The following is a 19,920-nucleotide window of genomic DNA, read 5'->3' as shown; positions in this document are numbered from 1 at the left end:
GGACCCCCCCCCGGGCAATTGAAGCAGCTTCAAAAATACACTACTGGGACCTGATCAAACTAAAAAGCTTCTGCACAGCCAAGAACACAGTAAGTAATGCAAGCAGACAGCCCTCAGAATGGGAGAAGATATTTGCAGGCTATACCTCTGATAAAGGTCTAATAACCGGAATCCACAGAGAACTCAAGCATATAAGAAAGAAAAGAACAAGTGCTCCCATCACAGGCTGGGCAAGGGACTTGAAGAGAAACTTCTCTGAAGACAGGTGCACGGCCTATAGACATATGAAAAAATGCTCATCATCCTTAATCATCAGAGAAATGCAAATCAAAAGTACTTTGAGATATCATCTAACTCCAGTAAGATTAGCTCTTATCACAAAATCCCAAGACCAGAGAGGTTGGTGTGGATGTGGAGAAAAGGGAACACTTCTACACTGCTGGTGGGAATGCAAACTAATACATCTTTTGGAAAGATGACTGGAGAACACTTAGAGATCTAAAAATAGACCTGCCATTCGATCTTATAATTCCTCTACTAGCTATATACCCAGAAGACCAAAAATCACATCATAACAAAGATAATTTGTACCAGAATGTTTATGGCAGCCCAATTCATAATTGCTAAGTCATGGAAAAAGCCCAAGTGCCCACTGATCCACGAATGGATTAATAAATTTTGGTATATGTACATCATGGAATATTATGCAGCCTTAAAGAAAGATGGAGACTTTACCTCTTTCATGTTTACATGGATGAAGCTGGAACATATTCTTCTTAGTAAAGTATCTCAACAATGGAAGAAAAAGTATCCAATGTACTCAGCCCTACTATGAAACTAATTTATGGCTTTTATATGAAAGCTATAACCCAGTTATAACCTAAGAATACGGGAAAGGGGGTCTGGGGGAGGATGGGCGGAGGGAGGGTGATTGGTGAGATTACCCCTACGGTACATCTTACAAGCGTACATGTGAAACTTAGTAAATGTAGAATATAAATGTATTAACACAATAACTAAGAAAATGCAAGGAAGGCTATGTTAACCAGTATGATGAAAATATGTCAAATGGTCTATAAAATCAGTGTATGGTGCCCCATGATCGCATTAATGTACACAGCTATGATTTAATAAAAAAATTTTTTAAAAAGTGAGAGCTTTTTAACTGTAGTGCATGAAGCAAAATATTCTCGTGAAATATTTGTCTCATGCCAATATATACGCCCTTTTGAAATAATTTATAATATTCCCCCCAAATTATCTGAAAACTGTAAATGGAGATTATCTTAAATCTTCTTGATGAATAAAGCTGAATCTGAGAATATGCATTAATAGTTACTAAACACCTACTATGTGTCATGCTTGAGTATTTTCACATTATCTTACTTCAATAAATCATTCTCTAAAGAAATTAATCTTACCCAAACCATCACTGGAGTAAAACAAGACTAATACAGGGTAAAAATACAACCATAAATAAAACTTTTTATCATGTACTTTATACAAAAATACACATATATTTACATAAACTATACAGAAAATTCTAGTTAATATTCAATAAGTCTTTACTCAAATAACAATATACTGTTATTATAAAAAATTATTTTAAATAATATTTAAGAGGCTTATGATCTTGCTATGTGTCAGAGAATAATGATAAAATAATATAACATAATTCCAGGGCATGAAGCCTATGTTTAGAAGGATACTTTATAGTACTATGCTATGCTGTAAATAGAAAATTAGGGTTAGAGTTATGCTGTCATGTGCAATACTTTGAAAGATATAAAAAAGACCTCTCTATTCTAGACAAAACAGGCAGTATTTTAAATGAATAATAACAAGATGTATTGTAGTTGATTAGATTCAAATCTTCCAAGGAATTTAGAAAACCAACTAATAATTATTCTGAAGTTGTAATTTGTCATTCCTCCCCAGTAGAAAATCTAGACTTGATTATATATAAAGATTTTTATGTAAATCTTAAAACAAACGAGAAGAGAAGCTTTACAACAGCAGCTTTCTATGGAAATGCATATAAATAACAAGTGGAAAATCAGCTTAATGAAAAGCTTCAATGTCTGGGAGCCACCATAATAAAGTAAGTTTCTATACTTTTCTCACCCCCACCCAAAAAAGGAAATACAGCTCAACCTTCACCTGATTTTTTAAGCGGAAAAAAAGTGGAGCAAGGGAACTGATCTTTGGTAACTCGGTTTTCTGTGGAAGACAAAATCTTGCTCTGTTGCCCCAGCTAGAGTGTAGTGGCATCATCACAGCTCACTGCAACCTCAAATTCCTGGGTTCAAAAGATCCCCCTGCCTCAGACTCCTGAGTAGCTGGGACTACAGAGGCTCCCGTCCAGAAGGAGAGTTAAAGGACAAAAATTCAGCAAGTAACCTAGTGGATTTGAGCTGCATTAAGAGAGAAGGTTGTAGAACGCACGTCAACCCCGCTGAGGCGAGCTGCGACCACAAGTATACAAACAAAAGGTACAAAATCCATCACCAAGCGGACGGGAGTCCCCTCCCCCATGAGAACGGCTCAGAGTGCCCCACAAACAACTGGTCAGAGTTCAAATGTCCTCCCACTACACTCCACGGGAGAGACCCCCTAAAAACTGGACCTACCTCCCATGCTAGGGTGCCACGGCGTCCTCCTGCCAGGCATGAAACCGTATATAGTCTCTACCTGGAATTCTGAGCTCCTAGCGCTCCCCTTCGCTCACACTGGGGTCTGGAGGCCAGTCCCGGTGGGCGGAGACGGGACTGCACAGGAGTGGCAGTTCCCTGAGGCACAGTGCGACGGCAGTCTTTTGGTGACAATACGGCCAGGCATAAAACTGTGTAAAGCTTGTGTGTTCTCTGCCCGCAACCCCAGGCTCCCAGTGCTCCCCGCACTCCCCTCTGCTGTCGCTCCAAGGTCTGGAGGCCTGTCCCCCAGGGGTCCGGACTCTTGGGCGATTATTCGAGGGGTGTAGACAGTGCTGGGCTGCAGCCCGAGAGAGCTGAGAGAGGACGGTTGGCCAGAGGTGAGCTACACTAGAGCGGCCGTTGCCTGAGCCATAAAGCAGCGGCCCTCTTTTGCTAGCAATACGGCTCACTACTGAATATTCTGAAGCCACACCCCCTGTCTCCCTGGGCAACCAGAGACTCTGAGTTTGCCTGAGGCAACTCCAAGTTGCAAACCTGGGAAACTCCCAGGGTGGGGCTGACCCAGAGGTCCGCTTTACTAAACTTAAGACGCACCTGGCCCTCAGGGGATCGTCAGCCTATAGACAATACAGGAGCAAAGACAAGCTGATTTGGAGCTCAATTCCGCTTCTCTTCTGCAGGGGAACCGCAGAGTTGTTCTGTTCTCTTCTGTCAGTAACATTAATCAGGGGCGAGAATGGACCTGAGTGAAAACCCCTCAACCTTCATCAAGCGCCCGAGGTTGTCAGGCCTCACCTCCTCCTGCTGGAGAAAGGCAGAGCGCAGCGGCCTGGCAGACTTCCTTGTGATTCAGGCAGGTACAAACTCTTGGACTACCGATTCACTACAGGCAACTGGGTCAGCCAACTGCAGGGCTATCAGTGACTGGATGTGAAGCGGTGCAAGGTGGGGAAGGAGGCAGCAACCTTCCAGACTGATTTATTGGCTGGGTGGCTTCTCCAGACTCCACGCAGCACTGGAGCAAGCCACACCAGAGTAATCACCAGACCCCTGTGATCCAGTTCTCAGAGACCTCTTAAACTCTCTCACCAGAGACAGGTGCAGACTGAGACAATTGATTTGGACCTTTTTGAACTGAACCAATCGCCTGAGGACAAATCAGGTGGTGCCCTGGGTGCACAGTGGTAGGAAGGTTTGATTTTTCTTCTCCAATTGTTTGCGGGGGGGGGGGGGGGGGGGGATGACTTAATTGCTGATATTTCTCCACAGCTGAGACTTCATAAAATGTCCATACTACTCAAAGCAATATATAATTTTAATGCAATTCCTATTAAAGCTCCACTGTCATACTTTAAAGATCTTGAAAAAAACAATGCTTCATTTTATATGGAATCAGAAAAAACCTCAAATAGCCAAGACATTACTCAGAAATATAAACAAAGCAGGAGGAATTACGCTACCAGACCTCAGACTATACAACAAATCAATAGTGATCAAAACAGCATGGTATTGGCACAAAAACAGAGAAGTAGATGTCTGGAACAGAATAGAGAACCAAGAGATGAATCCAGCTACTTACCATTATTTAATCTTTGACAAGCCAATTAAAAACATTCAGTGGGGAAAAAGATTCCCTATTTAACAAATGGTGCTGGGTGAACTGGCTGGCAACCTGTAGAAGACTGAAAGTGGACCCACACCTTTCACCATTAACTAAGATAGACTCTCACTGGATCAAAGATTTAAACTTAAGACATGAAACTATAAAAATACTAGAGGAGAGTGCAGGGAAAACCCTTGAAGAAATCGGGCTGGGCGAGTATTTTATGAGGAGGACCCCCCGGGCAATTGAAGCAGCTTCAAAAATACACTACTGGGACTTGATCAAACTAAAAAGCTTCTGCACAGCCAAGAACACAGTAAGTAAAGCAAGCAAACAGCCCTCAGAATGGGAGAAGATATTTGCAGGTTATGTCTCTGACAAAGGTTTAAAAACCAGAATCCACAGAGAACTCAAACGCATTAGCAAGAATAGAACAAGGGATCCCATCGCAGGCTGGGCAAGGGATTTGAAGAGAAACTTCTCTGAAGAAGACAGGCGCACGGCCTTCAGACATATGAAAAAATGCTCATCATCTTTAATCATCAGAGAAATGAAAATCAAAACTACTTTGAGATACCATCTAACTCCAGTGATACTAGCCTATATCACAAAATCCCAAGACCAGAGATGTTGGCACGGATGTGGAGAAAAGGGAACACTTTTGCACTGCTGGTGGGAATGCAAATTAATACATTCCTTTTGGAAAGAGATATGGAGAACACTTAGAGATCTAAAAATAGATCTGCCATTCAATCCTGTAATCCCTCTACTGGGCATATACCCAGAAGACCAAAAAGCACATCATAACAACGATATTTGTACCACAATGTTTATTGCAGCTCAATTCATAATTGCTAAGTCATGGAAGAAGCCCAAGTGCCCATCGATCCATGAATGGATTAATAAATTATGATACATGTACACCATGGAATATTATGCAGCCTTAAAGAAAGATGGAGACTTTACCTCTTTCATGTTTATATGGATGGAGCTGGAACATATTCTTCTTAGTAAAGTATCTCAAGAATGGAAGAAAAAGTACCCAATGTACTCAGCCCTACTGTGAAACTAATTTAGGGTTTGCACATGAAAGCTATAACCCAGTTACAACCTAAGAATAGGGGGAAGGGGGAAAGAGAGGGGAGGGAGGGGGGAAGTGGGTAGAGGGAAGGGGATTGGTGGGATTACACCAGTGGTGCATCTTACAAGGGTTTATGTGAAACTTGGTAAATGGTCTGTAAAGCTAGTGAATGATGCCCCATGATCATATCAATGTACACAGCTATGATTTAATAAAAAAATAAATAAATAAATAAAAACAAAAAAGGAAATACAAAATAAGTCTTCTAGGATCTATGCACCTTAGTATTTTAATTCAATTAATTTTAAGAACTAAAATACCACACACTGTAAATTCTGTATTGTTAAATCTCAAGATGAGAGATTAGAGTGCAAAGGAGGTGGATATGGGAAGTAAGGAGGGATGAGAGACACCTGTATACAGTAGAGAAATTAATAACTGACTAATTAGAAATGAATAAATTCGAATTAACTAATTTTATTTAAGAACTCTCAACCTGGTCCATTTTTATCCTAACAATAATATTAAAATGGTACTTAACTGTCATTAAAAAAAATAAACTATGTAAATCAAATAGAGCTATAGAGGTAAAAAGGAGGAAAATAGCTACTGTTCAGTTCATTGTGACCCTATTTTGATGAGAGAGAGGGAGACAGAGAGAGTGAGAACAGGAAAATAGACTAAAGGAATTCTGCCTACATCTCCTTAGATGATAATCCAAAAGCTCCAGGGGGAAATGTCAATGGGGGAGCAAAGCAGCAGCAGCATCACATCATACTTGGAACTGAATTCACTCAATGTGGAGCTCTAATAAGTTCCTATTTTATTTTATTTTTTAAATTTTTTTTAGAGACAGAGTCTCACTTTATCACCCTTGGTAGAGTGCCGTGGTGTCACAGCGACCTCCAACTCCTGGGCTTAGGCAATTCTCTTGCCTCAGCCTCCAGAATAGCTGGGACTATAGGCACCCACCACAATGCCTGGCTATTTCTGGTTGTGAGCCTGGCATGTTGGCCCGGGCCGGGTTCGAACCCGCCACCCTAGGTATATGGGGCCGGCACCCTACCCACTGAGCCACAGGCACCACCCATAAGTTCCTATTTTTAAAAGAGATGTACAATATTTTAAATAATTACCTTGCAACTAGTAAGAAGGAACATTTTACTATGCCTAACAAACTATAGGAATAGTCTTTTTAGAACAAAGCTGAATATGCTTTGAGGGCACAATCACATAAAATTACTCAGCTTCCCATAATTCTCTAAGGTAATGTACTTAATTTATCTACAGGTTTATTTTTGAATAAACAGGCACTCTGGATGATTAGTTAACTCCATACAACTGGATTGAGCTACAAATGACTTATTCAGAGAGAAAATGATTATAGAGGATCTCTGAATTCCACATTATTTGAACTCTTAGTTTAGGCTCATTTTTTAATTTCCATTTTTTAATTTCCACACACAAATTTCCATTCTCTTTGGAGACAAAGAATATATTACTTCAGTAATGTAATTTTAATATCCACACACCTGAACAAGTTCTAAAACAGAATACCAAAGGGAAAGTTCCTACACTATTAGTAACTATACTCAATTATACAATGAACCTTATATTATTATTTTTTTTAGCTTAAAAAACAATTTTTATTTTGAGACAGTCTCACTTTTTCACCCCCAGTAGAGTGCTGTAGCGTCCATAGCTCATAGCAACCTCAAACTCTTGGGCTCAAGCGATTCTCTTGCCTCAGCCTCCTGAGTACCTGGGACTACAGGTACCTGCCACAACATCCGGCTATTTTTAAAGATGGGGTCTCACTCTAGCTCAAACTGGTCTCCAACTCATGAGCTCAGGCAAACCACCTGGCTCAGCCTCCCAGAGTGCTAGGATTACAGGAGTGAGCCACCGTGCTGGCCTCTTTTAGCTTAAAATTTTTAAGTGTGCAAATAAGTAAGTCACAGTGCAAGTTCAGTAAGTAATCACTGGAACAAAATATGACTTTTAAGAAGAGAAGCAGAGGGCAGGCCGTGGTGGCTCATACCTGTAATCCTAGCACTCTGGGAGGCCAAGGTGGTGGATTGCTTGAGCTCAAGAGTTCGAGACCGGCCTGAGCAAGAGTAAGAAGACCCTGTCTCTACTTAAAAAAAAAATAGAAAGAAAAAAAAAAAGAAACGAAGCAAGAGGATCACTTGAGCCCAAGAGTTGGAGGTTGTGTGGGCTATGAAGCCATGACACTCTACTGAGGGTGACAGCTTGAGACTGTCTCAAAAAAAAAAAAAAAAAAAGCAGAATCTGATATGAAGTATTCCACAAATAGTGTATATATAATAAATGTGATAATTAAAATAAATAAATTCATTTCTATATTCAAAGAAGCAAAATGAAACATTATTAAACCTAAGTGTTAATCGTAGAGCACAAAAAAGTGGATACTTGTGGGGAAGAGGAGTTTCCTGCTTTTTAAGTGTTAAAAATCTTAATATGGAAAAAAAAAATCTCTCCTCATCACCTTCAATTACACCAATCTTAACTGTTTAATGTGAAAAGAAACCAAGACTCCTCTCAACTGATTTTAGGTTTGTTTGGTTAAATGATTAGTTTATTAAAACTGTCATTATCCTCTGATTTATCTGTTGGTACAATTACAAATTACTCTGTGGGATCTGCTATCCTTAGATAGAAGACGCCACACTGTGTCTTCCTCAAACTCAGACTCTAGCTCCATGTAGGTTAACTGACATGTTACTATGACCCCTCACACCAGTATCTGCAAGCTGTAGGTCATCATTTATGAATCAGCATCATGGAAGTAAGGGCCATACCCAGCTTCCCTTACTTGACAACATGAAGTAGTAGGCTCTTCCTACACCTTTCTTGATCTGGTTTTCAATATGCTAAGCAGTTATCGCTCAAGTCTAACAGAAGACAATCATGTTACCAGTATTCTCACATACTTCCAAAAAATAAAACTAAATTCCCTTCCTTAAAAATTTCTGTGGCACATCTTATTTCAAAAGAACCACAAGGAAAACAAACACCAACACTTGAAAAAGATTTTATTCATGTTCTCAAACAAAAATGTATACTGTTTTTAAAAATATTACCTGTAAATATTCAGCCACAGGCCCTCCTGTTTCCATCACTACTATAAAATAATCTCTACAGTGTTAAATGGTGTTGGGTTAATATCTCACATCTGCTTCACCGCATGGGTAACTAAAGGTACACCTTTCCTAACAAACATCTGCCATGATGTATTCTACACAAAACCTGAAAATGCTAAATACATATAAGATTTCTGTATCCAACGACTGTGCAGAGGAGATTCTGGATATGCTTTTTAATTTTTTTTCTCAGCAGGGGGAGCTAGAACTCTCATCTTGAAGGTCTAAGTATACAATATGGAAATTTAAATTTTGATTCCAACTATTAAATTTCAATATGTGTGGAGCATTCCACCGAAAATCTTCACAGAAGAAAAGAAATTTCAAGTGTGACAAACCTGAATATTTACCTTTGCCTTGAAATTCCTGAAGGTAGCTGCAAAATAAAGAACATTGTATTTTTAAATGAGGTTGAAATATCAAAACAAGGTCTAATCAATGGTAATACTTCAAATCCAAAATCTATATTAGAAATATATACCTAGAGTAAAAACTATTTCCTGTCCTGCAATGACAATTCCAAATGCTTAGAAATTTATAACAAAATTATTTTTAACCATCTAAGTACATTAGCAAAATGAGGATATATTTTCAATACCTATAACATGTATTACATTTATTCATTTAAAATAGAAACAATTAAAAGAATTCTCTTTTTCAATGTCTAAGGTATTTTCCATATTTATATTAAAATCCTCAAGCTACCTATTTCTTGTCATTTAAGCTAAATATAACCCTGGCTAATCAAAGTAAACAGATTTTGCCAGAATGCACAATTAAGAACCCTCACAAAAAGCATTCCATGACAAACATTTCTGTATTTAAAAACTATTATAGTGAAAATATATTTTTTCCTTTAAAGTACTTAACAATGATTAAATTAGAACAAAAAATTTACCTCCATGTTAATCAATTCCTTATTAAAATATTACACAATTGCTTCTAAGAAATCAGTAATGAAAGGCAAGTGACTTACATAGACTTTACATCTTTTATCTTCTTAATAAGAAATTCTCTCTTTTCCTTTGCTTTCTTGGATAAATTTTCCCCTCTCAGTATGTCTGCTACAAATGTTTCAACATCTAAACCATGAAATATAAGAAACAGGATACAAATTACAAAAAGAATCAGTGTGTGTGTGTGTGTGTGTGTGTGTGTGTGTGTAGACAAATCGGATAATGATTGTTTCTACACATAAGTGTTAATATCTGTAATTTGTTACAGTTACTTATCAATCCAAAGCATAACAGTAAAAGTATATTTCAAATACAAAGTTGGACAAACCTGCTCATCACTTAGCTAATAAAATTTGTATGCTCTACCTATGCTTAGCATAACAAAGGCTATTTGGCTATCTGGCATCATTGAACCAGAAAGCAGCACATGAGTTTTAATAAACTATGGTGCCCTACAAAACAAATTATCTTCTATAAAAGCAGACACCAAGCTTTTATGCATATGTTACTATCATTTTATGGTATTTTATAAGTTCCTGTATAAACAGCTCATTTACACAATATTATATCAATATAAGCTAATGTCTTTGGCAAGGGTCTTTTTTCTCTAGTGTAGTCCATTTTTAGATATCTGCAATAGGTATATATAACGTTTAAAGCTTTAAAGGAAAAAAATTTTTCATTCTTCTAGCCAAGATCTCCAAACCAAGCCCTCACTGTTTCCACCGCCCCACCCATGCTGGCCACCCTCAATAACAAAGATAACCTGTTGTGTAGTTGTGAGAGCTCTTGCTTCCTGCCTTGTTATGTAGAACCCCTGAAATATTTCTTAAATAAAGATGTAGCAAAATGGATTTTCACTATTTAAAAATGTACCCAAGAAACAAGATTTCTATGGCTTCATAAAACATTCCCTCATACCTTCTTTAAAAAAAAAAAAAAAAACTTTGGTAAACGTCTAAATTATCCTGTTGTCTGACTCGGTCATGTAAAATTTCAAGTCCTTGCAGGTTTGACTTTTATGATAATTCCACTCTTATTGTTCATGAAATACTGTGCAACTTAATTTTATTTTCAGAAATTAAAGCACATTTTGAAATACAAAGGATATCATAAAAAAATTTAAGTAGGCATGGTTATAAATTATCCGTATTTCATATTGAAAGAGATGCATGTATGCTTTACTTTCTTTTTACATAACTACGTTGCCTTCTAACTCACATTGATACAAAGATGATATCAAAGTCATATAATGACTCTCAACTGGACTTATAATTAACAATTTAAACCCTAAAATATGGGATAGAATGTTCATAATTGATTTTAAATTCTCAATTACAAAAGTATCTTGGGCTAATGAGGAAGGTTGATTAAACTGTTATACATTCATAATAAATATGCAAAGGTAGTTTTTCATTAAGTCAATATGTCAAGTGAAAGAATTAAAATCTAATCTTGGAATAATTTTTTTGAATAGCGGATGGTTTTAAGTCCATCAACAACGAATGTGGCAACAATAATTAAAACAAAATGAAAGCAAAATGTCATAAGCTCTTTTCCTTGAGTTGCTGTGTTTTGAAGAGGGGTACGTAGAGACATAATTTAGAACCAGTACAAATTAGACTTCTAAAGTGAGTTTAAAACAATGAAATTTATGAAGAAGCATGCTCCTCTACGCTCTTTAAATTTTGTATCCACAGGAGCAAGCAACCTTTGGATATTCAGCCAGTAGCTATAATGGAAAAGACCACTGGCTGCTCTTACAGTAACTCTTCTAAGACAGAGTAATAAGGGAAGAAGTAACATTTTCTTCCTTGAGTATTTAATTGTCTGTTTTACATTTACATTACACAATCCAAATGTAAATAAACAGTATTAATTTTCTATCTCTGAAAGCATTAACAACAAATCACCCTCTAATTTGTTTGCTTTAAACGGTCATTTCGGTCCTATAAAAACTCAGAAAGCAAAAAAGACTGCAATACTCTATATAATATTCCCTAACACCCCAGAAAATGTTTTAAAAATACTAATTCAAGCTGCTACTTGATGTGAAAATATTTGTGTGTGAAGAGCGTGGGGCTGTGGGGAAGAATTGGCATTTTTCAAGAGGAGAAGAAATTCAGAGATTGGGTAAGGGAAAAGGTCTACATTTTTTTAAGTAGTTTTTTAAAATGTACTTATTCCTAAGCTTTTTCCAGAAAAGGACTTAAGACAACTAAAATTATTTAATAACCTTTGACTCTTTTGGTGACTATTTCTCAAACGAGACCCGGAGAGAACAGGGACTGCCTTGCTGATTTGGGGAGAGGGAGTCCCACCCAAACAACTTTAAATTGAAAGCAGTTTCTGCAATAATCTTAGTTTGTTGGTTGTCCACAGACTTGGTTTGTAAGCTTTTAAAATCTAAGTTATTTCTTAAAATCTTCCTTTTGCCCGTTTTTCCCCGAATCAAAGGAATCCAGCCTCTCACACCGCACAAGAGTGCCTGGCTATGCTGGCGATCTCCACCCGGCGCCTTCCCGCGCACGATCCTGCTCCAACCGCAAAGACGGAGAAGCGCGGGACAGAAGTTACTAGGGCTTTCCTGGGAGATGTTCCAGATCTGCCCTCCAAGAAACGCCACTCTCCACTCTGGGTTCTCGTCAGACGATCAGAGAGCAGGGAAAGCCGGGTTTGCAGCAGCGCCCTCGCTAGACAAATGGGCTGGATCTGCGGCTTTGTAGCTCAGAGTCAGGGTAATATTTCAAAAGCAAGCAATAAAAGTCTTGGATGAATCAAGCGCCTCTCTGGCTTGCTGAGAAAGAGATTTGAAGCTTTTTATTGTGCTCTAAACAGCCCTGCAAACGGCAAACTAGCAACCGTGGTAAACTAACAAGCACGTTAGCCCTCTTCCACCTTCCTCTAGTCTAGGGGGTCAGGTCCCTCTGTTAGTATGTAGATTTCAGTGATTCCTGACTGCCTGTAATTCAGGGAAACACTACAGTTTGATTTCAAGAAAAGGTCAGCCTGCCTCTTGGCCTAGTTTTTAAAATTCCTCTTCCTAGGAAGAAGGGACTACTCATACACTCGGACGCACGCCCACCACTGGAGAGAGGCGAAGAGGCCCACCAGGTCCTACCAGTGAAGGCGCTGGAAAGGGGACGCCCTAGTGCACCAGGTCTCCCACTCCCATTCCCTGCTGCCCGTCCGCAGTCAACTGGACCTCCGCTCTGCCCCGCTTACACTTAACTCCATCACCCCCTGTCCCTAAAGTCATCATCAGGATAAAGTTGGAACGGTGAACTAAGCCTGATGATTTTTGCTCCTGTTAACACCTTAACATTGTCAAGAGTAAACCTTATCTGATGATACAGCTGTAAGGATCTGGGGGAGAAGCCCACTGAAAAAAATCAGATTTACACCTGCTATAGATAAATGTTAAGGTCTGGAAAAAAAAAAATAAAAGATGACATGTTCCAGGTCAGTAATCCTTAAGCAGTTTTAAGTTATTAATAGGAACTGCTAAATAATCATCATGACCCCTAAGAATATACAAGCACTTAACACAACCAGTTACTGAATAGTAGATACTCTGATTTTCCCTCTTTTTTGTGTGTGTACATACCATCTAAAAAACTGCCACCCATTCTTCATCTAGAGTCTGGTTATTTTGGGAGCACGTGTATAACACAGATGCGGAAGCACACAAAGTCAGAAGAGTTCTAAAATTCCTACAAATGATAAACACTTTGCTTCTTGAAGTGGATTATATAGCACAGGTTCCCAAACTTGAAAAGAGCTGAGGTTTGACCACTTGTCCTCACCATCCCCCACCACCAAACAGCCTGGAATGGTACTTGCAGGCTGAAGGTTGTAAACAACTCACAAAGGTAACCCCCTGTTGTCTTCCTGCCTTAACCCCCCCCCCAACAACACATTACCTCCCTGCACACACATATACAACACCGCTTCTGTGACGGCATGAATTATATAGGAAAAAGGGCAAGAATTGGGCTAAATCTACCACTTGTGCAGCCTCAGATCAGTAAAATAAATGCAAAACCAATCAGCACTCCAATTGGCTTTACCACTTAATTCCACTTCTCTCTCTACTTTATGAACTGGGCCAGATTTCTCTTTGTATTCACTGAGATGTGCGGTCACCAAATTTAACACGGGAAGGATCCTAGTAGAATTTAAGCTCCTTTAGGGGGAGGAGGAAAAAATTCTCTTCTTCTCTGTTAAAGCAAGGTATGGTCTGACTAAACAGTTACTGATGAAAACATAAAAGTCAATTAAACTGGGCACATGCAGATCAATGGACCCAAATGCCCAAAGATGGAAAATGGCTAATTGAAAAGTTATTGAGTATTCTAATCAATGTCTTTCCCTTGATTACCTAGCACTTTTATAGGTTATGGATGAAGTGTGCACTTTTCAAACATTCCAAAAGAGACATTTTGAACAGGAGCAGGAATTCTTACAGCACAATTGGTAAAACACACATGAGTCTTACAATCTAATCATCTGACAAAATTTTCAAAATTGGCTTTGGAGACTAAATGATTTATTTTGATAGAAAGCTGGGCTGTTGAAAGATAGGGCTGAACATCTTTCAACCTCTAAAAGATGACTCTTGATAAATAGCAGCTTACAATAATCAAAATCTTTTTACCACATATTTTCAAAGAAACCACAGTGAATAACACATTAGTCTGAGATTTACACTATATTCACTGTTAGGCAGCATCTATTATAATGTGTTCAGAATTTGATTGAAAAAGAAATGTAAACTCAGTGGAATGAAAAAGATAGACTTGGCTTTAATTGAAAAAGACAAACTAAGTGAATAATGAATATATAAAACCTAGCCTATGCCACTTTTATCACCCATATATGACACTTAATCTTAAATTTATGAGAGACAACTGAACTGTGTTTCAAATCACCAGAGGCTTTTCCTACTCTGTTGTTTCTACCTCCTTTCTAGTAATACTTTAATGCTGGTAACAGCAGAGCTAAACCCACCTGCAGATCTTTCATATACTCCTCGTTTTTAGTATGTTTATTCTTTTTAAAGAAAACCAGTGATAATTTGGATTAACTATAAAAACTATGCATAGTATCAAGAGCCTTATTCAGTAATCTGAGATGAAAATACTTTCAATAGGAAGCATGCAAGAGATCCCCTCCCAAGAAAAAGTCAGATATTATATGCTATCTTAATATATAGATATTAAGAAAAATAGGCAAATAGTCTTCTCAATGGCACTTCTTAATTCATCTATATTATATGGCCATAAAAAATCTCCATAAACTTCTAATCTTTTGATTTACAAACACATTCCTATTTCTAGAAGAGAAAAATCTTAGCGATGTCATAGATTTAGTTTTGAGATTAAATGTTCTCTTATCAGTTTTATGCTCATTAGTTATTGCTGCCAAAATGGGGCAGGTTTGTCCTTGCTCTGTAGGAAAATCCAGGTGCTAAAGTAGTAGGTGACTACTGGGGACTCAGTAGGTGGCACTCTTCCCTTTACATACTTAGCTAATGCCACAGAAGAAAGTTATGGGACACTAGATACACTATAAATAATTCTCTTAGGAAAAATAAAACCAAAATGTTGACCAAATTATAAATGGAAGTTGGAAAAATAGAAATCAAACTGTACTATACTACAGATTGAAGAAATCCTGGTTCTATTTTGAATGAATTACATTCTTTACCTAATAACCCTAAAGGGATTATGGATTATAATATATGATGGGGGGGGGATCTGAAAATTCCCCAAATAGAAAAATACAGTATTTCTAATCAAGACAGCCATGTGAACAAAATCTCAAGGTCACTCTGCAGAAACCATATAAACACTTATTTCTTATTTGTTTGGTTTGGTTTGAATATTTCAGAGCACTGACAACCACTATTTTTTTGTTTTAAGCTTGGCTTAATTTCTAATTTAAAAAGAGAACAACATCTATCATTTTGCTGTCCTAAAACAAATGAATGAGAATATCTGATTTCAAACCACTAACCACTAACCAGGGTGAGTAAACAAATGAAAGGGGATGGAGGCTAGCTGTTCCACTCACTTTCTTGCCTGTCTGGGGAGAAAAACTCACATAAATCAAGATTATTCTTGCTGTTCGTCCTAGTCAAAACATTTGGATGTGAGAGAAGATTAAATGGACAAGTTTTGGGATTATCCTTGGATTTTAATTATCCAGGCTAAACCTTTTCTTCCACTGTAAGGGGGTGGGGGAACGAAAGGTTGCCTATAGTACGTATGGCAGCTCAAAATTTGCTTTTAACAGTACATTTCTATAAACCCTTTTCTATACATGTGACTAAAAGAATAATTCAACATTCAACATGTTAAGTATAGGTCTTCAAGATTTAATACACTGATTCCACAGAATATATAACCAAACTATATAGCCAGTTTTTCAGAATATCATTAACCTGAATTAAAGAATGACAACCTATTTTTTTTTGCATTTCTATAGAATATTTTTAAAGGGGGGGACAAATAAAGGGAAGGGAACAAAATTGAAAGGGTAGTCAATACTGCCATAATCAGAGGTAAATATGCAGAAAAAGAAAAATAATAAATAATAATAATTTGAGCATCTATCCCTCTCAAATAGTTGAAATATCAAATAACACACAACATATAATGATTTGAATAGGCACATGAAACACAAACAGAAGTATCTAAGCAAAGTTATTTTTATAGCCAGTAGCTTCTGACTTTATATTCTTTCTTCTGAAAGCAATAGACTTTAAACTTCTGAAAAGTTTACTTTCTTATCTTCTCTACATTGTACCATACACTCTAAGACACTCACCTGTTAACTACAACCACCACTACAGATATCTCCTTAGTTTCAAAGAAAATGTACTACATAAGACGGTAGTATCACTAAAATTTAAAACAATATAAACATTTCCTCTATAGGTTTAGTAATTCTAAATCTAGTTATGTACCCAATATACCTGAATTAGGAAAATCATCATTTATAATCCCAACAATACATATTTTTAGATCCAATATGTGAAAAACTCTTGAGAGTATCTATTCTTGAAAACTTCCCTACCTTAAAAGAGTAATTACAGTCAAACATAAAATATAAACAACTTTTTGATTAAGTAAAAAATAAACTGAAAAACAGTGGTTGACTTGTTTCATTTCTTTAACCATATATATTCCCCAACTCACATCTATACTTCTTGAAAATATCCTCTGAAAATAAAGCGCAATCCAAATTTATAATCCCCAACATTTTAATGTTTTAGTATATGTTTTTGAGACTTTGTGTTTTAATATGAATTGCTTTAGTAAAGTGAAATATTGTAAATGTCAATAAAATGACTTTTAAAAAGTTAATTTCAGATAGTATGCTAGTTTATTATTTGAATAAAGAGAGATGGCAGAAATATACAGGAAGTTGTCCTTGGTAGATAATTTAAGTATGTAATTCTGAGGTTTTTGTTAGTTACACAATAAAAGCACAATGAAATACTTGTGATCTACAGGAATCAGAGAATAAGCTGTATATCATACTATTTGTGAATGTGTGGTTATGGATCCAGATAACAAACTGTCTGCCATGGGAGCTGCCAACCTTTAAAAACATGCACCCAGAAGTCTGCACTTCATTTTTTAAATTCAAAAATACAGACCTAGAATATCCTTAAAATGGTGGCACCTATTTTTGGAATAAGATAAACAATTCTCTGATCTGGTTATTATAATATTATAAATAAGAAATTCCAGCAATAAAAATAAACATAAATAAATGTAACAATGTAACAATAAAAATGTTAACTGTGATGTTTATAAAACAAGTACTCATATGAAACTCTCAAATAATGGAATAAAAGCTGCCTTAAGTGAGTTTTTACACTTCTTTCCCTACTTCCCTTAGTGATAGCCAGTAATGACAAGTAGTGAATACTATTTCGCCACAAATGCATTTATCGCACTGTATCATGCTCATACAAGTGTAAGGCTACAGTCCTACACCCGGTTTTATTTTCTCTACCATACTCATGATGCCAACCACCAAAATAGTATAAGAGCTTATTAGGAGATTTGGTCTCACTCTGCTATAGCAGTAACTTACTATCTCAAATGTCACAGTTTAGGTGAAATTGCCTTTTATAAATGAAAATAGACAATTTATAATAGAAGCGTCTAAGAGAAACTATTTAATCTAGTTATTTATGGTCAATATTGTTAAAATGGCATATATTTTAGAGACAACTAAGGTAAAACAATCATCATTCAGTTTCCAAAATTCTGACATACACAAGGCAAAGTAAATGCTGGTAAAAATTCCAGAGCATCCAGATAGGCAAGATTTGTGCTACCTTACAAAAAAAACAAAAAACATTTTCTGCCTTCTACAAAAATATATTTTTATTTCCTTGCTGAAAATACACACACCCATGTGTGCAACTGATTCATAACAGCATTGAAGAGTAACATTTTTTTTAACTCCTAAAGTAAGTTCCTATAAATGGTAATGTAAAACTGAGAAGGGGAAGATGAGGGGCATAGATGAAGTACTTTCCTTCTGTAACACAGGAAGTAGGACTTTAACACATCCTTCCTTTTTTTGCTTTAATATACTGCTAAGGCTGAAGACAAGTGGCCATTTGAGAATCAAGCCTCTTCAAAACTCTTGAATATGAGTTGACTGAATGTTCAAGAAAAATGGGAGTTTTAGAAATGACAAACGCACCGCATAACTCCCAAAACTTGTGGCATTAACAGCTCTTTGCATCTCCGAGCTCTCCACCTCCATTGGCCAGGCCACCCAAGAACTACTTTCTTTGACTTCTGCTCCCTTCCCAGTTCTCAGGCTGCATTCATTATCATTATCATTCTCTCTGCTTTTCCTACACTCCCTCCTCCCCGTCCCATCCCTCCCTCGGTCGGTCTCTCTCTCTCTCTCTCTCTCTCTCTCTCTCTCTTTCTCTCTCCCAGTCTCTCGTTCTGTCTTCCCAATACACAGAACTGTCCCGATGCCGTTTGTGCACACCATCAAGAAGGACTTCGCCACCAGCCCCGCACCAGATTTCAACACACACGCCCACCCCCTTTTTCAGCTGAAACACCCTTCTTCCCACCTCCCTGTCCCGCCCCCACTGGCCAGAAGACAAGGGAAACCCGGGGAAGGAGGGTAAAGACTCTGAATTAGTGTCCCCACCGACTCGCCGTTCCCTCACCCCCGCCCCAATAGCGTTACCCGCCCATTACCTGCCAACAGGTTCCTAATTTCCTCAGGGAGAGGGTAGGGAGAAGAGGTGATGCTGGGGTTGGGCATGTTAGGGAGCACAAGGAGTGCGGGGAGAGGACCTGTGCTGAAAAGGTTTCTGATGGGGTAGGGTTGCGGCTCCGACCTATACTTGGGCCAGCAGTCGGAATAAGAACGAGTTGGGACACTGCCGGTCCGGGCACACAATAAGGAAGTCACTGACTCTCCAGCCAGCTGCAGCTGGACTTTCGGCCCAGCCCCGCCCGGACGGTAGGGGCGGGGCGGTGGGCGGGGAGGAGGCCTTAAGGACCGGAGGAGTCCAAGTGCGCATGTGTACCCTGGGGTTTTCCCAGCCTGGTAAGAAAGCAAGCTTAAGCCAGGCGCCTTCCGCTGCTACGCAGGAAAGCCGGAGCAGCGGCGGCTAGTGGGAAAAGCGCCAACCCGGGCTGTGTCACGTGATCCCTCATCTGACGCACCTCGTCGCCATTTTGGTTACTGGTACCACCACAGTTGCTGACCTTTCTTATAGGGTCCCGGAAAATAACGCACCTGTAGTGCCTAGAAGTTTTCCGATTGAGATGCCTTCTGGCTGTGATCTGTCCCCATAGGTGTAAGACATCGTCAGGTAATCCACAAAATGTTTCCCATCGTCCTAAATTATTATGGCCTTCTTTGTCCGATTGAACGGAGGTAACAAAGTCGCATCTTCCGCCAGTCTTCCCCGAGAAGCCAGCCATCCGCATCTTCAGAGAGCGATCTGACTGGCTCTTGCATTATTTCCCTACCTAATTTACATTCTTGAGGTGAATGATTTTCCCCACTAGGAAGGAAGAGTACGACATTCTAGGCACTATCCTTGGCGGCAAAAAAAAAAAAAAAAAAAAGCCAAACAAACAGGTACTATACGCCATCTAGCTACATGCACCAAAAAGAATTAGTAGAATATAATTGTAAGTAAAAAAATAGTAAAATAGGGCGGCACCTGTGACTCAAAGGAGTAGGGCGCCGGTCCCATGGCCCCATATACCCGAGGTGGTGGGTTCAAACCCGCCCCTGGCCAAAAACTGCAAAAAAAAAAAAGTAAAATAAAATTGTAAGATCTGTTCACTCCAACTTGATCACTTAACAATTACTGTCTATTATTTGTAAATCTTCTTAATGGTCTTTCAAAAAGATACCTCTCGCTCCTTTAAAGCCTTTTGAAGTAAGTGTGTGT

At 38.2% G+C, this 19,920-nt stretch overlaps 1 protein-coding gene across 5 annotated transcripts in view; it reads right to left on the bottom strand.

Moving 5' to 3' along the window:
- SKAP2 (src kinase associated phosphoprotein 2) overlaps positions 1–19,366 on the bottom strand; it is a 254,523-nt gene extending 235,157 nt beyond the window's left edge. For 2 of the 5 annotated variants that reach the window (XM_053609546.1, XM_053609544.1), the window contains exons 1-3: positions 19,254–19,366; positions 9,479–9,584; positions 8,853–8,878 (exon numbers count right to left, since the gene is read on the bottom strand). In XM_053609546.1, the coding sequence (XP_053465521.1) occupies positions 8,853–8,878; positions 9,479–9,584; positions 19,254–19,323 (202 nt within the window). In that variant the 5' untranslated portion in view covers positions 19,324–19,366. Of the gene's footprint in view, positions 1–8,852; positions 8,879–9,478; positions 9,585–18,706; positions 19,032–19,253 lie in introns of those variants that run through there. The other 3 variants (XM_053609543.1, XM_053609548.1, XM_053609547.1) reach the window with 3 other exon arrangements.
- Positions 19,367–19,920: the final 554 nt, after the last annotated feature.

The sequence above is a fragment of the Nycticebus coucang genome, chromosome 11 (assembly GCF_027406575.1).
Source record: "Nycticebus coucang isolate mNycCou1 chromosome 11, mNycCou1.pri, whole genome shotgun sequence".
Classification (NCBI taxonomy): domain Eukaryota; kingdom Metazoa; phylum Chordata; class Mammalia; order Primates; family Lorisidae; genus Nycticebus; species Nycticebus coucang.
The sequence above is the reverse complement of the archived record's forward strand: the minus strand, read 5'-3'. Positions and strand labels throughout refer to the sequence as shown.